The sequence below is a fragment of the Pseudorasbora parva genome, chromosome 23 (assembly GCF_024679245.1).
Source record: "Pseudorasbora parva isolate DD20220531a chromosome 23, ASM2467924v1, whole genome shotgun sequence".
In the NCBI taxonomy this organism is placed as follows: Eukaryota; Metazoa; Chordata; class Actinopteri; order Cypriniformes; family Gobionidae; genus Pseudorasbora; species Pseudorasbora parva.
In genome coordinates, this window is record NC_090194.1 from 12,102,281 (window position 1) to 12,120,550 (window position 18,270).

General features: G+C 38.1%; 1 protein-coding gene across 1 annotated transcript in view; it reads left to right on the top strand.

Moving 5' to 3' along the window:
• si:ch211-127i16.2 (probable flavin-containing monoamine oxidase A) overlaps window positions 1-18,270 on the top strand; it is a 66,803-nt gene that overhangs the window by 31,611 nt on the left and 16,922 nt on the right. The window contains exons 8-9 of the mRNA XM_067433251.1: window positions 5,528-5,628; window positions 12,166-12,324. Of these exons, the coding sequence (XP_067289352.1) occupies window positions 5,528-5,628; window positions 12,166-12,324 (260 nt within the window). The remainder of the gene's footprint in view (window positions 1-5,527; window positions 5,629-12,165; window positions 12,325-18,270) is intronic.

The window sequence follows — 18,270 nt, forward strand, 5'->3', positions numbered from 1 at the left end:
GCACCTTTAAATTAAGTATAGGTGAAGCCTCTTTATTACGCAACAAATGTTCAGTCAAGAGGAGTGAGTGATTTTTCTCTTTGTCTTGGTCTTTGATTATCTGTAATGACCGACATCACATCAGCAGGTTATTAGGCTGCTGTCACTTTAAGATCTGACGCACATTACACGGATCTGACACACCTCCGATGTCCTCTTTACAATTCTTTACGGTCACTTAAGACTTTATTTAACTGATTTAAAATTGTGCTTGAATGGTTTAATAGCACTTGAATGAATGTTAGCTTGATCATACAGCCAAAACCAAAGAATGATAGAAAAAAAAGTAATGCTGTATAATTGCATTAAAACTGCATCGCTTCGCGTTCAACTGATTAATTTGCATAAAGATGGGAATCTGCCAGCTTTTTTGACTGGCAGCCTTTTTATCAAATGCAGCACCGCCTTCCCGGAATGCTATGCGGGCGCATTAATGTCGCTTGACGTCACCCATAGGAATAAAGTGGAGTGCGACATGACAGAAGTATCACACGGACAAGTGGATCTGCCCTTAACCTGTTAGGATGGGAGCCGAAATAAAATGGGCACGACATGCAGCCGAGACGCTCACGCCACGCTTGCAGTGTTGCCGGCCTCTTGAATTTGAACGCCTGTACGCACTGCATGAGAGGAGTGTGATCAGCGCGCACATGAGCTTGATTGACACTGCTAAGACCCTCCTCCTGGCTCTGATTGGTTGTTTCTTCCTAGGAGCGGTGTATTTCTGCAAATGGCAATAGGACTACTGGGAGAAGCCTGGCAGAAGCTTGATATCCCCCCCCCCCCCCCCACACACACACACACACACACACACACACAGATTATCTGTCTCATATTCTACTGTCAGTACATAATTACAGATTTAACAAATATATGTAAAAAAATAAATTTTATTTTTTAGGTTACCTACTGCAGCTTTAAATTATTTTACCACATTAAACTGAAAAAAATGAAACACATGCATTAATGTGTAATTTAGACAGCCCATAGTTTATACATATTAAAATCAATTTCTCTTTGGGGAAAATTATTTATTTTTTTATTTTTATTTTTCAGAACGCTACTATTACACTTGGGGGGGGGGGGGTACACTCAGTTTCAGTCAATCTCATGTCAATCTTAAGTACCTATAGAGTAGTATTGCATCCTTCATATCTTTATTTATCAAAAGTCTTTAGTTTTATTATAGGTATAAAAAGAAAACGTATCTTGGGGGGAGCTAAAGAATGACGAGCGCGCACAAAGCTGTGACGTCCTCAAGCGTGAAAAAGAAGACGTTACTCTAATAAACCATGGCTATCAATCAGATTCAAATAATACATATATGATCCAGAATCAGATCCGGAGGCTGAAATAAATTGAACAGGAGAAGCAACAACAGCAGGACGTCCGTCTCTGTGGTGTGTACTGTATTTAGTGGCCTGTCAACATTTGTATGGGTTTACTCGCAGTTTATGAGGACATGATTCGGTTTATGGAAGATTGTATGCAACTAAACCTTAGCAGTAGCAAGCAAAACGGTTTTGCATGTCAGACTAGTGTAACGTTATACATAGAACAACAATAGAGTAGCGCATTTGAATGAAGAAGCACGCTTTTTGTGAACGTCCCCTAGGTTTATGTCTGGGTGGTTTTACAATAAACAAACTAACACCTATAGTGGTCAGCTAAACAAATGTATTTAAACACACACCATAGATTGCATGCTCCATTGATAAATTAACTATACACGACCGTGTTGTTTACTGATGTTTACTTACGCAACGATAGCCAACAACATAGACATTGGAAGCAGTTTTACTCACCGCCTGCTTCCAAAGCACGACTGTGAACCTTTATCGCTGGGACCGCTCCGTCAAAAACACACTTCTTTGGTAACTGTTGATTGTCCTGAAGTCCTGACAGCAGTGACCGTGGAGAAATCGTCATTTCTGCGTTCAAATCGGTTCAAATGCAGCACTGCCTTCCCGGAATGCTATGCGGACGCGTTAAAGTCATTTGATGTCACCCATAGGAATAAAGTGGAGCGCGACACGACAGAGGTGTTGCACGGACGAGTGGATCTGCACCTGAGAGCAGTGTTTATGGGGCATGCATTTCCTCTCTCGCTCTGGTCACGCGTGCGCACCCTTCCGGGAGAAGAGCCCCTACGGCCCATACAAGGACCTTCCGCTCTGTCGACATCAAGCGGACCCATACTCGAAAAAAAACTCTCCGAAACTTGTGAGAAACCGGAAGGAGTATTTTTGACACAGAAATACTCCATCAAACGTCCAACTTAGTTTTTGAAACTTTGTCCATGTTTAGGATGGGAATCTAAGTCTTTAACAGTGTAAAAAGCTCAGTATGCATAAAACAGCATTCCCCCCCCCCCCCCCCCCCTTTAACATTGTGTTTATTTAAAGGAATAGTTCAACCAAAAATGAAAAAACTGTCATCATTTACTCACCCTCAAGTTATTCCAAACTGTATGAACTATCCCTTCAAAAAAATTTTTTTTTTCTTTTATAATTTCAGAGAGTGCTTCCCTTGTGAAAAAGAAGTACACTTAATCCTATTGAATGTGCACGTGTACGCCCAGTTTCACAGACCAGCTTCCAGCCTAGTTCCATACTAAACTGCATGTTTGAGCTGTTTTAACTAAAAGCAACTTGCACTGACATACCTTAAAATGTCACTGCCATTGTTTTGTCTCAAGATACACACCATTAAAGGCATGTTTATAAAAGTTACTGTAATGTCCTAATTGAACTATGGCCTAATCCTGGCGTAATCGAATCTTTTTCACAAAGGTTATATTGTTATGCTTTCAAGCATTTATTTTCCAAGCGGCCAACTGGGCGGCAGACAACAATTTATATGTGTTACCTGTCTTCGAAAGGCTAGTTCACATTTTGGCTTGTTGCCAGATGTCTGTCTTGTCAAAACTGAGGTCAGGGTCCCTTCTGGCACTGTTTGTGTTACGCAGACGTAGAGATGGCCCCGAGGGTCGCACATAAAGTTATTGGATACCCCACACTTACACTCGCAAAATGGCTAAGCATTAATTGTGGCTTTTAAGAAAACAAAGTAGTAGTGTTAAATGCAGTGATTCTTTAATAGATTGGCAATTTCATGGAGAGCTAGTCACTGGGGTATTAGATCCAATTTTCCAAAGTGCTGCTTGATTTGAAGGTATAGCCACCTGAATCAATACCCAGAGATTATCTGAGACCTATGAGTTATTCTATACCATGTTCTTCCTGTCTGTGTCCCTGCGCTTCACATTTTTCCCTTTTACCTCATCTGGGAGTCCATTTGCTGTTTTCCATTGCTCTTTAAAATGTGTATTTCTATGCAGTCCTGTTCTCTCCTCTATAACACAGGATCCCAGAATCCTCTATGGTCAAGAGTGTCAGCGAGACATTTGCTCTTTCAAGTTTTTAGCGAGCTGCATTCGTAGGCAGAAATTTAAGGCATTGCATGCATGTTATTGACTCTGAGGGTGAACTGAGACGTATACTCAAAGAAAAGTATGTAAAAATAGGTTCCGTGTACTGTTAATGTAAAGGAATTGTGTGAAGGTGTTTTATGCAAATGTCGCATTACCAGTAGGCTACCTTTTCCATTTTTCTACAGGATTTTTTTAGTGTAGACAACTTTCATACTGCTTTTTAAGACGTATTGATTAAGACAAAATCTAAGGTAGCATCACATGCATCCTTTACATGGATGGCAATCCCAGAATACACTGCAATGAGCTCCGTGAAAATATAAATCCAATATGATCACCGTTTAAGTGTTTCAGTACTGAGATTGGGTTGGTAAAACTAATAAAGCTAATTGTAATTAAGTATCATTTCTATACTTTTTGTTTTCATGCCAAATGGTGACATTTAAAATCAAATGCTAACATCTAAATTCAAGATGTTAAAAGAAATATTGCTTGAAAAAGTATGTGAACCCCTTGCAGAAGATTTGAATAATTTTAACAAGGTACAAGAGATCCTACAAAATGCATGTCATTTATGAATAAGTACTGTCCTGAAAAATATATTTCACATAAAATATGTTTACATATAGTCCACAAGACAAAACAAAGAGCTAAATTTATTAAAATGACCCGTTGAAAGTTTATGATCCTTGATTCTTAATACTGTGTGTCATTCTCTGGATGATCCACAGCTGATTTTGTTTTGTGATGGTTGTTGTTGTGTCCCTTGTTTGTCCCCCCAGGTCATCCAAATTCTTCAGTTTTCCAGCATCATTTGAATATTTGAACCAGTGAGTGACTATATGAATTTGAGATCTATCTTTCCAAAACCGAGGACAATTGACGGACGCAAACTCAAGTATTAAAAAAGGTTTAAACATTCACTGATGTTCCAGAAGGAAACAACACAGTAAGAGCCCGGGGACAGGTAATTTTTGAACTTGAAGGTCAATGTAAATTGTACTTAATTTGTCTTCTGGGAAGTACTTCCAAAGGGCAGTTACAGTATAAAAAAAATAAACAAAATAAACAAAATAAGAAAAATGTGGACATCAAAAGTTTTCACCCCCTGCTCTTAATGCATCGTCATTTGCAGGATCTGGACGATTTGTATGAATAACGTTGGTTAGTTTAACTGCTCAGGAAAACCAAAAAAAAAAAAAAATACTGTGGATCCTCCAGGGAACGACGCATTATTAAGAAAGAATCAGTGGTTCATAAACTTTTGACAGGTCACTTTAATAAATCTAGCTCTTTGTTTTGTCTTGTGGATTATATGTAAACTTCTTTTATGTCAAATATATTATTCAGGAAAGTACTAAATCAAAGATAACATGCATTTGTATTATCTCTCTTGTTTCAATTATTCAAATTTTCACAGATTCTGCAAGGGGTTTATTTACATTTTCTTGCAACTATTTATACTGAGAAATAATTGATCCAGTTAAAGGTATTAAAGATAAAACTGAAAAGGGTATTATCTTTTTTTAAGCTTGTCACAGTTTCAATGTGTTAGTTCATTAACATGCTAACATCAAACTTTTGGAATGAATTGTGAGTTGCTTCTCATTGTTGCTCCCATATCCGGTTCAATGATGTTTAGATGCTTACTTAGAAGGTAGCTGCCTATGAAGACAGTAGGCAACAATGCAGCTTACTAATTATAAAGTCACCATGGAATCAAAATTGACAGTTCTTCGTTTTTTTATGGAATATACAGAATATGTATAAATTATTTATCTGTGCACATCACGGATAGGACAACCTGTCACTCACATGAGATCACAACATTATCAAATCGCAATCATCTAATTAATTCCCCAAGGACAAAATCAAGTCCTGTCCTACATTTCAAGAAGCCATTTTACTTTGATATACAGCATGGGAAGAAAAGACAGTCGCAACTTTAAGAACAGATATGTTACCTTTCTCATCTTTCCTTCGTATTTTATATCACTGTCATTACACTAAACATCTTTTAATTCAGTGCCACCCTGATTATGCCCTCATTTCCAGCCCAGATCCACTATGAGCCTGCCCTACCAGTTGAGCGCCAGCGCCTCATCCAGTGCCTCCCTATGGGCCACATGACGAAATTTATCATCACATACCCCACTGTAAGTAACACGCAGAACCCATCCACTTACCCACAGCCGGCTTTACCGGCTTTACCAGCTTTCACAACGCAGCACAGTGCAGTGCAGGCACTTCCCCTACGGCTCAATGGCATTAAACTCTATAATGAAGTTAAAATGTGCAAAGGCATGAAGAGCTGCCTTCTAGTGCTCTGTCTACCATATTCAGTATAAGCCCTCGCTTTAAATTAATATTTAATTTTGGCTCTGCAGTGACTGGAGATACCACCTTGATCAGAAGATAAGACTTGTCTGTCAACTGTGAATGTTTCTTGAATATTTTCTATCTTTTATATATTAATTAAGATCATGGGTTTCATTCACTAACAAGTTGTACATACACTGTGAGAAATATTGATTCAATAATATTCTCACAATTATTTATTAAACATTTTGATAAGAGCCTACTAAAACCAAACATGCACAACAATCACTCCCAGTGGCCTCTGAAATGTAGATTGCATTCATGTGAATTTTTATAAATGTTATTAAAAATGTAATAACTATGTGACCCTACAGTAAGTTTTATTTCGGGGGGGGGGGGGGGGGGGGGACAATCAAATTAATCTGGTGGAAATTTTCAGTGAGAAGGTTTTCTGCGCAACAAAATTGTACTCAATTGTTAGTGCATGAAACCCCGTCTGAGAGCTTAAAATTATGTTTTAATCTTCCTTATTATCTCTGATTGCATATATTCATGAATTATGGATGGCATATTTATAAATGCAGTTGAAGTTACATATGGGAGCCCCATAAGTATTCATATGTTGGCTGAAAGAATAACCGTAAAATATAAATTAATATATTTTACATTTATTAATTTAGCAAATACTTTTATGCAAATCGACTTACAAATTAGGAATTACACATAAGCTATTTTTTTCTTTTGAAAAAAGGTGCTTAATGTGCTTTTTTTGTGTTTTGAAAAAAAGCATGTAGACAAATGTGATTATGAATTATTTGACATATAAAAATAAAAAGTTAGCTATTTTGACAAAAAGAGGTTGAGAGGCATACATTTATTTTAGGGGGAAAAAAATTAAGAACAAAGTACTTTGTATATATTTGGAGGCATGGTCTCCACTAGACCTCTAAAGGTGTGCAGTATCTGGCACCATGATGTTTGCCGCAGATGCTTTAAGTCCTTTAAGTTGCAAGGTTGGGTCAGCACATCCCACAGATGATCGATTGGATTGAGATTTGGAGAATTTGGAGGCCAAGTCAACACCTCAAACTCGTGCTCCTCAAACCATTCCTGAAATGTTTTTGCTTTGTGACAGGGCGCATTATCCTGCTGAAAGAGGTCAAAGCCACCGGAGAATAGTTTCCATGAAAGGGTGTACATAGTATACAGCAATGCTTAGGCAGGTGATGTAAGCCAAATCCATATGGATGACAGGACCCTAGATTTCCCAGCAGAACCTTCTTCCATTGCTCTGTGGTCCAGTTCTGATGCTCATGTGCCCACTGTTGGCACTGAATGGTCTGCAGCTATGCAGCCCCATATGCAACACACTGTGATGCACTGTGTATTCTGATACTTTTCTATCAGAACCAGCATTCATTTCTTGAGCAAATTGAGCTACAGTAGTTCTTTGATCAGACCACACGGGCCAGCCTTCACTCCCCACGTACATCAGTGAGCCTTGGTCGCCAATTAGCCTGTTGCCGGTTCACCACTGTTTCTTTCTTGGACCACTTTTGATAGATACTGACTACTGCAGACCGGGAACACCCCACAAGAGCTGCAGTTTTGGAGAGACTCCGACCCAGTCGTCTAGCCATCACAATTTGGTCCTCACCACAATTTGGTCAAACTCGCACAAATCCTTAAGCTTTTCCTGATTCTAACACATAAACTGTACACATGGCAAAAATGGCTATTGGGCATGTGTACAGTTACACATGGGCGTGTGTGTGTGTGTGTGTATATATATATATATATATATATATATATATATATATATATATATATATATATATAAAATAGCCATTTTTGGCAGGTTACATTTTACTGTAGTCTTCTCAAAAGGCATTTGTTATAACTGTGTCACTCAATTCTTTTGAGTTTATGATTATAATGTCTAATGCAGAGGCGTTCAGATTAGTCATTACTGAAATGCTTGAATTTTCTTCAGAGCACACTCTCACTCACTGAAATCTGCACTCTCATCATGAACAACAATGCAGAGATGTAGCGATGAATGTAGGAGATTCATTCATCATACAGTGATTGACTGTTTTGTTCAGCAGCATAAATATTTTCAAGCAAAGATCACAGCAGATCCACAGCACATCTGATGTGACTGCCATAAAGTTGGCTTGAAGTTGGATGTTCGATATTTGCAAATTTAGGGACCATCTCTAAAGTTACATACCACTAGGGATGCAACAATACAGTTAGTCCATGGTTCAATACATACCTCAGTTTTTAACCACGGTTTTTCGTGGTTAAAATAAAAATAAAACGTGGTACTTCTCTAATCGGATTAAAAAGGAGAACTATAATGTATGGCGGATTAGCACTTCTGAGAGTACTTCGGCTCGGCGCAGTAAAAAGTCCAGGCCGAAACATCTTTCCTCACACCTTTCTGTCAATAGGGAGATGTGAGGGAAGATGTTTCGGCCGGGACTTTTTACTGCGCCGAGCCGAAGTACTCTCAGAAGTGCTATTCCGCCATGCATTATAGTTCTCCTTTTTAATCCGATTAGAAACGCGACACGTTTTATTTTGTCACCATACTTGATCGTTCAACTATTCGTGTAACTGTATTTAAATAGGGGAAACGTGGAGGTGTTTGGTACTTCTAACTTGATCTCTGTTTGGTACCATAGTGAATGAACTGGGCTTAGTGGGCTAAGCTAAATGCTATCAGATCATCACCGCGCGCCAGAGAGATTAAGTGCACGCACTGAGACGAGAGAGGTATGTAACAACTCGTTTAAGGGAATAACATAGTTTAATATGAAAAGGCAGTGAAGTATCCCTTTAACTTTAGTGCATATGATTGGATATTTGCTCAAATCAGCGCGTAGAAAAAAAAAAAAAAACACATCCCACAGTGGTCTATGTATTAATGGAGAGGAGGTAGAGAGAGTTTCAAGTTTTAAGTTTCTGGGAGTTCATATTACTGAGGACCTGACCTGGACTTTAAACACCACCTGCATCGTCAAGAGAGCCCAGCAAAGACTTTTCTTTCTAAGGACCCTGAGACGCAACAAGCTTCCCCAGAGGCTGCTGATCAGCTTCTACCGCTGCACGATAGAAAGTGTTCTAACTTATTGCTGTACTGTGTGGTATTCCAGCTGCACCGTTACGGAAAAAAAAAGACCTGCAGCGGGTTGTGAAGACCGCCGAAAGGATTGTCGGCTCTCCACTTTCAAATTTGAGTGACATCCATTCAAACCGTCTTCTCACACGGGCTACAAATATCCAGCAGGACCCCTCACACCCTGGAAACCACTTTTTCACTACTCTCCCCTCAGGTAGATTAAGAACTCCGCGAACACATACCAAGAGGCTACAGAACAGTTTCTTCCCAAGAGCTGTGGACAGGCTGCAGAAGTCATAATAACTTTCACTGAAAACACTAACATCAGTTACCCAAAGAACATGTAGACACATTTATATGCATGTATACATGCATACAACATTCACATACATACATATGCAGATAAAGCTGTCATTCCTGGGCTATGTGCAATAACGGACAATAACGGACTATATCGGACATTATTGGACCATGTGCATTAATGAATGATCCCCGTGGGTAAAAATGTGTCTTAAAAATTGGCTAATGGGCTCGGGACACACATGATCTTGGTGCTATAACTTGTGTTTTTAATGTATTTATTATATTATGGACTGAATGTATATTTTTGTATTAATTGTTTGGCCCCACTTTATATTAGGTGGCCTTAACTACTATGTACTTACATGAAAAAATAAGTACAATGTACTTACTGTGCCCATATTGTATTGCAAAACACCTATGCTGATATTGAGGTAGGATATGGGTAGAGTTAGGGACAGGTGTGTTGATATGGGTCAGTTTAAGGCTAGGGTTAGGTGTAAGGGAAGTGCCAACTATGTAATTACAAATGTAACTACAGAAATTAATTACAGACGTAATTACATGCAGGTATTTTTTATAATGTAAGTACAATGTAAAAACATGTATGTACACAATAAATGCATTGTATTAAATTATTAATTACAATGTTAGTACATAGTAGTTAAGGCCACCTAATATAAAGTGGGTCCAATTGTTTTTATGCTACTAATTAGATTGTTCCGAACATAATTTCGTTGTATAAACATTTACAATGACAATAAAGATCTAATCTAGACTCACAGGCACACTCAAAAAGAGCCGAAATAAACTGAGAGGAATATGTAAAACGGAGGGAAATCTAAATAATTAATTAAATGTAAAACAGAAAAAATGCAATTCACTAGTGCATATTGAACCGTGAATGCCGTACCGAACGGATCAATATTATATTGAGTATTGTGACATCCCTACATACCACATTGGTATAAACATTTCTAACTACAATATAATTTGAAGATAATGACTTACAATCATAAAAAACAACAACTGTAAAGTGTTTATGTAGGAGTCAGGTATGATGCAGTCTTTTAGATTTTTGATATTTACTCAAACAAAAATCAAATGACAATATGGATATTTATTATTTATTATATTTATTATATTTACTAGGCTACTGTATGGGCTCATGCACAAAATATGCTAGATTTAAATATGTCATAGTTGACTGAACAGATGGGAATATTGCTTGAGAATAAATTGTATATATAGCCTAATATACAGTATAATAGGATAATGAGTGGCTAGTAACTTTGGAAAACCACTAGCCACAGTGGCTGGTGGGCAAAAATTAATGTCAAACACTATATATTCACTCTGTGTTTGTGTTTGTACAATGGGATAATTTTGTTTTGCATGAGTTTACACAGCACAAGGAATCTTAATTTAAACATTGAAGTGAGTTAAAAAATTAACAAATACAAGAAAATAAAAAGATGTTAAGATATGTCTAACAGTATTCAGGTACAGGAATAGGTCTACTACAAAAAATGTAATAAATGTTTAATTGTATAAATGAAATGCTGATTAATTCTTCTCACTATCTTCTGTTCTTGATTAACAATAATAACATAGACAGCAGCAGGAATATTAGGCTGCTGTCACTTTAAGAGCTAATGCACAGATCCAATATACTGATACACATGCATTTTCTTTCTTAACGGTGTATGTTCACTTAAGACATCACAACTGTGTTTACTTGAATACTCGCCGAGATGGGCATTTTTACATTTTGTTAGTTTCTGACCATCTATATGCAATAAGCCAAGGAAAAGAACTCTGTTTGGTTCTCGTGTGCAGATTGAGAGACGGCCTAATGTTTGTGCACTCTGGGTATGAGCACACAGAAGAACATCTCTCTGAGAGCATGCCGGCACTACTAAATACTTTTAAATACATGAATTTTGAAATTGAGTCATGCATATGATAAACTTAAGTAACGATGCAACACTGGCCCGATTGGGACAGTGACTATTATGTCCTGAAATGCAAGCAAAAGTCACAAGACACAAAAAGAAGACACAGTAGCGCGGAATCCCTCTCGCTGTTTGTGAAATTATGTCTCACAGAAAGTTTTTAAATTTCTAATCTGTTTGGATTAATTAGCTCATTCAACCATCAAGCTAACTGTAAAAAAATGTTGCAGGAATTTCCCACCTTGTAAGTGCGAAACCTGTAGCCTGACAAGCCAGACCCACATCAAGATGTTTGGTCTGGAAACTCACCATAGACAGGGCTCAATCCGAGGGGCGGGATAAACGGTTGTCTTTCAAACTCCCTCTGCACGCGATAGGATAGCGCTACAACCAACCAGAGCAACGAAGGTGAAACAGAGCTTGTTGATAGATTAAACATCAACCTTTCCGGTCAGCTAAACTCCGAACACATCTTCCCTTTTTAAGAATGACTTCAGTGCCGTTCTTTGTTCTTTTCTCAGAGAAAAGCTCAATTCTAAGTCTTCCAGAGTCGCAGTCAAAGCTGATTCGAAAGACCGCCGTTAGCCAGTTTCTGTGTTTACTAAAAGCACGCAAACGCAACTCAGCCGTCGTCATTATGGCCCCGCCCACCGACTCTATACACGACATGATTGGCCCGTCCAGATTGTGAGGAATACAGCTCAGAAGGGTATTGAGAGTTCCTAGACGACACTTGCGGGCAGATTAAATTTGCTGCCGCTAGGGTGCGTCTAGATTTCTAGGCTATGAAACATGAGGAATGAGTAAAATTGTGTGCAATACCCGCAATCCTGCGCCGAAATTTGAGCCCTGATTTACATGTATCTGCATAAATGTCAACTATATTTGCATAAATGTTTATTTCCAGCATAGTGCCGGTCTCATTTAATCCACAATGAATGCTTTTCATTTCAGGGCTGTTCATTCTCTGCATTTTTGATCTGACTTTACAGGCGTTTTGGAAAGAAAAGGGTTTCTCGGGAGAAATTGTGGTTCGCCCCTCCGAGGACTGCCCTTTAAGCGTCACATTTGATGCCACCAGCCCCAAAGGCAATCCTGCACTGGTGGGGTTCATCAGTGGAGTACAGGCCCTTGACTGGAGCGACAGAAAGGTGAGAGACAGGGAGAGAATTGGAGCGGGGGTTTGAGAAACAGAGACATGCATTTTAATAGCATAAGTGAGCCGAACTGGAGTGAGAAATGGAAAGAGGGAGTGTGAGATAAAGTGAAGGAAGTTTATTATGTTCCAGTGTCATATCTATTCTCAGTTTCACACTTTCACAGGAATACTTAGACAGTGAGTCAAGAGGTGAAAATAAATACATTTTGACATTTAGTTGCAAAAAAAACACATAACATAAAGAATAACAGTCATAATACCTTGCTGAAAAGACCACAGTTTGTTGTGTTTTAGATATTCATGTGCTGATTTGTTTCATCAAGTTGAACTTGAATATGTGGAGACCATAATCATGTCATTAGGGGGACCATGGATTTATTTATTTGTGTATGTGTGTGTGTGGGTGTATTGGTAAGAGTAATTGGTAAGAGTAAAGCGTTTTTGCCGGAAACTGAGGGCAACGCAGATATGACGCAATTAACAGGCGACTCCCTCAGACATCCCGGCTCCTTGTGAGAAATAATAATTTTCTCACAATTTACAAATAGTTGAAAAAACATTGGGGATATTGTAAGAACTCAGCTGAACATAATATATATATATAACCCTGGCCTAGTTGTATATTTTACTGCAAAAATACTACTTGTACATCTTAAAGTTAAAGTTTTAAGTCGGGAAACTTACAGGGTGACTTTTATATGTCAAAAGATCAAGGCAAATTACTTTCTTGAAAAATAAAAATGTTGTGGAAAAGTTGAAGTACTAAAGTATTAAAACTAAAATAAAAATTAAATTAAAGCTAAACAGAAATTACAAATCTAATAAAAACTGAAACATAAGCTAAATCAGTATATTAATTACAAAATATATTATAGTACTTAAATATATATATATATATGTATATGTATATATATATATATAGAGAGAGAGAGAGAGAGAGAGAGAGAGAGAGAGAGAGAGAGAGAGAGAGAGAGAGAGACAGAGAGAGAGAGACAGAGAGTGAGAGAGAGTGAGAGTGAGAGAGAGACAGAGAGTGAGAGTGAGAGTGAGAGTGTGTGAGAGAGAGAGTAATACTAATATAACTAACTTTGTTAACGTGCCAGTGCAATGAAGGACAAATTTATTTTCTCAGCATCCTAATCTGATTAGCTAAATGTCTGTGCTACAGAATTAAACAGGAAACCTTATCTTGGGAAAACAAATATTTCCAGCTTTGAATCTTCAAAGAGTCTTTTCCTCACTGATAGTCTGGTGAAATATTGATTTATCGGTTACTTGTCGCTCAATCAAACAAAGATGGCCACACATCCTGCATGCAGAAAATAACTAGCCTGAAGTTAAAAACCAAATGAGACCTGAATTCCCCTCTGTGAGATGAACTGGTCTGATAAACATGTTTCCATCTCTCTTCTTATGATAAAACTCCCAGATCATCCGTAGTCATGCATTATAGACAAGAGCAGCTCTTTTAAGCCACTGAGTTTATGGTTGCTTCATTCATAATGAATCAGATGGACAAGTCAGTCTGGTTCTCATCTACTAATACAACATTACTAGTTTGTGTTTGGTGGTATTTTATGCTGAAATACCTTTTTTTTCAGCTCCCTTAATTTAGTTTTTTCTGTTAAATGTGTTTTACTCTGCAAAGCAGTTCTTATACAGATGCCCAAGAAGCCCAGACTGACTACTCAGCGCATTTCGCCTGAGCCGTGTGTTTTCTGCCGTTACTCCACATTTAACTTCACATGAATGAGTTGGCAAAGTTTGAAGTGTGGACATGAAGTGCAATATTGTACGGTTTGTTTTATGGGCAGGCATTAGAGATAGTGGCTAGCCCTCCATCTCCTTACGGGCACTTTTATACTACCCACCACATATGGTTTCTCTGCTGGCCCGCCCCCTACCTGGTGCAAAGCCATAATTGTAGGTTGAATTATGGTGCGGGACACTTGGTTCAAGTGGAAGTGTGCACAACATGCAGATGCAGGGGTTTTTTTTGTGTTCCCTTAACATCTGTCACTCGCTGGCATAGTAATAGCTAGGGTGCGCATCCCGGTCCCGGCCCCTTTCTGCCCATAACTCATTGAGAGCAGAGACCAAAAACGAATTGAGTTCTTCAGATCGATATAGGTTGGAGAACCGGACCCTGCCCTTGTGAAAAAAGTACAGTTTAGCATTATTTTCAAAAGAGAATTTTAGGAAATATACTTTAAAAGAATGTAGTAATGTTTTAGGTCACTAAATTGTTATTTGTTCATACTTAATTCATACCGTAGTTCGGTTCGTTTGGTTCGTTTGAAAACATAGTCCTTGTCCGCTTAGTGTTCACACTGGCATTTTAATAGCGAACCTAAAGTTACCGAACCAAAGGCATAGGGATACGGTCACAACATGATTGGTCGGCTTTTATGACGTACATTTCGCAACGGAGCTTGCTTACCGCAAACATTCAAAACAATGCTGTGTGCTGGATTGAACGTGATCATTTTATGCGTGTACATATGGTTTTATTTTTACCAGCTGAGAACTCATAAAGCATAAAATGTTCAAAACATTCAAAACAATGTTCAAAACAATTCAGGTTTGCGAAAGACACGCACAGGACAAGCTGTTCATCCATTTTGCTTTCCTTGCTTATTTCAAAGCAAAGTCTCTATTGTCCGTGTGGGTAATCGTAACAAAGTCCAGCAGCAAAAGCTGACATTTTTGTAACTTTGGCCACTGCATGCGTGCTTGTCAATGGTGTGCTCCGCTAATTTTATTGAAATTAATGCTTTTCTTAGCGCAGCGGTGCCATTGCCGCGGCCCATTAAATCCATACATACCATTTTTATCTCTGTGCGTGCCATAACTCTGTCTGACGCACCAACTGTTAGCCTAGCTTAGCACAAAGATCAACAGCTCCATCTAGCCTACTGCTCAATAATTGACAAAATAACGCCAACATTTGTTGTGATGTGTATAGTTACATCGTGTACTAAGACTGACGGAAAATGAAAAGTTGTGATTTTCTAGACCGATATGACTAGGAACCATTCTCTCATTCCTGCGTAATAATCAAGGACCTTAACTGCCATACCATAGGTGTAGCAGCGCAAAGATATTACACAGCGGCTGAAAATAGTCCTCAGCACGCTCTGTGCAAGCAGGTTGTCACGTTGGTTTTTTTGACGGAAGGTTGTCATTTTTCAGGCACTGCATAATATCAGTGCGCCGCTGCACCCATGGTATGTTTTCTGTTGATAAATGTATATTCAAACAGCTGCTCATGTGGATAATAAAATACACACTGTATTAAAGCAATTTGGGTGTTTCCATGGTTTCTATGGAACTCAAGGGTAGCACGGATATGACTTCAGTGATAGGTGACGCAAGGATTTCTCTGGATTTAAATATTGGGAACATTTGGGATAATGTATGTACACAGGTCAACAAAATATGTAACATTTTGTAGTCTTTGGATAATTTAATCTAAAAATCTTACATATTGTGCCTTTTGAATTAGAATATATTATAGTTTAAATTTATATTAAATTTTATGAGCTGAACTTTAAAAGGTTTTTTGACACTTACTGTGAGTAGGACTTGAGTTCATGTTTTGAAGTAATTTCGCATTTACTTTTGTACTTTTGAAATATGGTAAAAGTGTACTGTGTATTTATACTTATATATTAGTCATGATAAAGTTGCATGTGTTACGAACCACACTAAGAAGAATGCGCAAACAACATAAAAGGACACGCGAAACAGAAAGTGCCATTGAAAATCATTTGTTAATGACCCCACGGCACTCACGTCTCAAGTACTACATGGAAAGAAACGATATCAACTCAAACATACACAAACAAACAAAACAATAACAAATAAGTGAAAGAAAAACATGAGACAAACGTCACAGCTGGTCAGCTACCACGGTGTCAGGATGCACACGAAGCCCATAGGAACACAGGCTGTCACCAATGGTGTTTCATCCAGTGACGGGGTTCGGTCAGGCGGCGAGAATCACACGACAGCGCACACTCAGGTCCTCTCCAGTCTCCCCGCTTTCTCCCCTCATATATCCAACTCCAAACATCATTAACAAACGAGTGACAGGTGTACAGGGGCGGAGCTCACCCTCAGAAGAAAATTAAACCACAATCAATAAACATACTGATAATAATATATAAAATATATTATATAATGATTATTCATAATATTATTAATAAAGAATAATAATAATAATGGTAATGAAAAAGAAGAATAAATAGGACCCTAACACATGTAATATATAAACTACTATAAAATACTATAAATGTGTGCATATTATATATATATATATATATATATATATATATATATATATATATATATATATATATATATATATATATATATATATTAGGGGTGTAACGGTTCACAAAATTCACGGTTCGGTTCGATACGGTACACTGGTGTCACGGTTCGGTTCGGTACGGTTCGGTATGTTTTAGATAGGCCTACAGCAAAAAGAAAAAAATGGCAGATAAATTACCTTTTTTTATTATTTTTTTATTAAAACTAACAAAGTATGATTTTTTTTTTCTTTACATTGAACAATGATGGAGCTATATTTTACCCATCTTCTATGTAGTTACAGGAATAAGACATTAGCTCTTTACATTAGCGTGTGCGTTGCGTGTGCGTTGCAGGAGCCCCACACCCTGTAGTGCTTTCACATATGCTGAGTTTGCAGTCCGCAACTGATCCGCTGTTGAATACTACAAACACAGCATTTATTCATTATTTTTTATTTAAAATCCAAAAGTTTTTACTGAACATGCGTCAGAATTCCAATTTTCTTTGTTTACTCTTTAATAGAAGTCAGGTTACGTAGCATACTACATTTAAACAACATTTTATTAAATTCATTTATTCATATTTATATACTTTAGATTTAGCTCACACAAGTGGCAAAACATTTAAACATAGTTTATAGCCTTAAATCACAAACATTTTAAATTAGAAACTTACAATAGTCTATTCAAAAACAGCCGACTCTCTTTTCTTTCGTTTTTAACCCCTTTTAAAAGAAATCCTGCAGGTCAAAAAGAACTTTGCTTTTCACCTCCAAGAAAGTACGAGTGCTATCCATTATGGCACTTTTTTTAACCTAAATGCCAGGTAAGGTGTCGTTTTGTTGCTTTACTTGAGAAAAAAAAGCCATGTGTTGACTTTGAAACGAGTATATTTTAAATTATATGCATCTGTGGTGAAATTACTAGATTTTCGCGTCAGTACATGTTTATTTTAATGCGAACAATGTTCTGGAGCTTTAATGCAGCAGTGCAGCGCAGAAAAAAATAGACTCGGTACAAAAACGATCCGTGCACTGCTGCAGACGCAACGCACCTGGAACAGACTGACGGACAGCACCCGCGTGCAGTTTGAAAGCTGTAATCCGTTAACATGGGTATGGAAAAAATACGCACCGCACATGCACTGCAGACGGAGTATGTGTGAAACGGGTGTTAGGTCTCATATCCGCGGCTATAAATGGACCACTCGCCGCGGTGATGTCTTTTGCCATTTGAATAAGTTGGAAATGTCTGTCTAAATGCTGCGGGGATAGTTTGTGGGATAGTTTGTGGCTGTTTCTTCTTTTTATCGTCTTGGTGTCGGCGTAAATGAGTTGATCGACATGACATGAATTATTCCCGCTGCTGTACCATCAGCAAATGCGACATACCGTTGTTTTTTAATCCATCACTCTTGCCAACACCATTATAGCTTACCAAGAATCCAAAGTTCACCCAAACACCAGACCTGTTGGTTATTGGAGGATCTTCTATTTCTGGTTTGTTAAACGCAATAGCCATTTTGCGACGAGCATTCAGCGCGTAGCCTACTATAAGCGAGGACCTGACTGAGAAGCCTAAAATTTGGTGTGTTTTTTTCCTTTCACTTCGGCGGTGTCAGG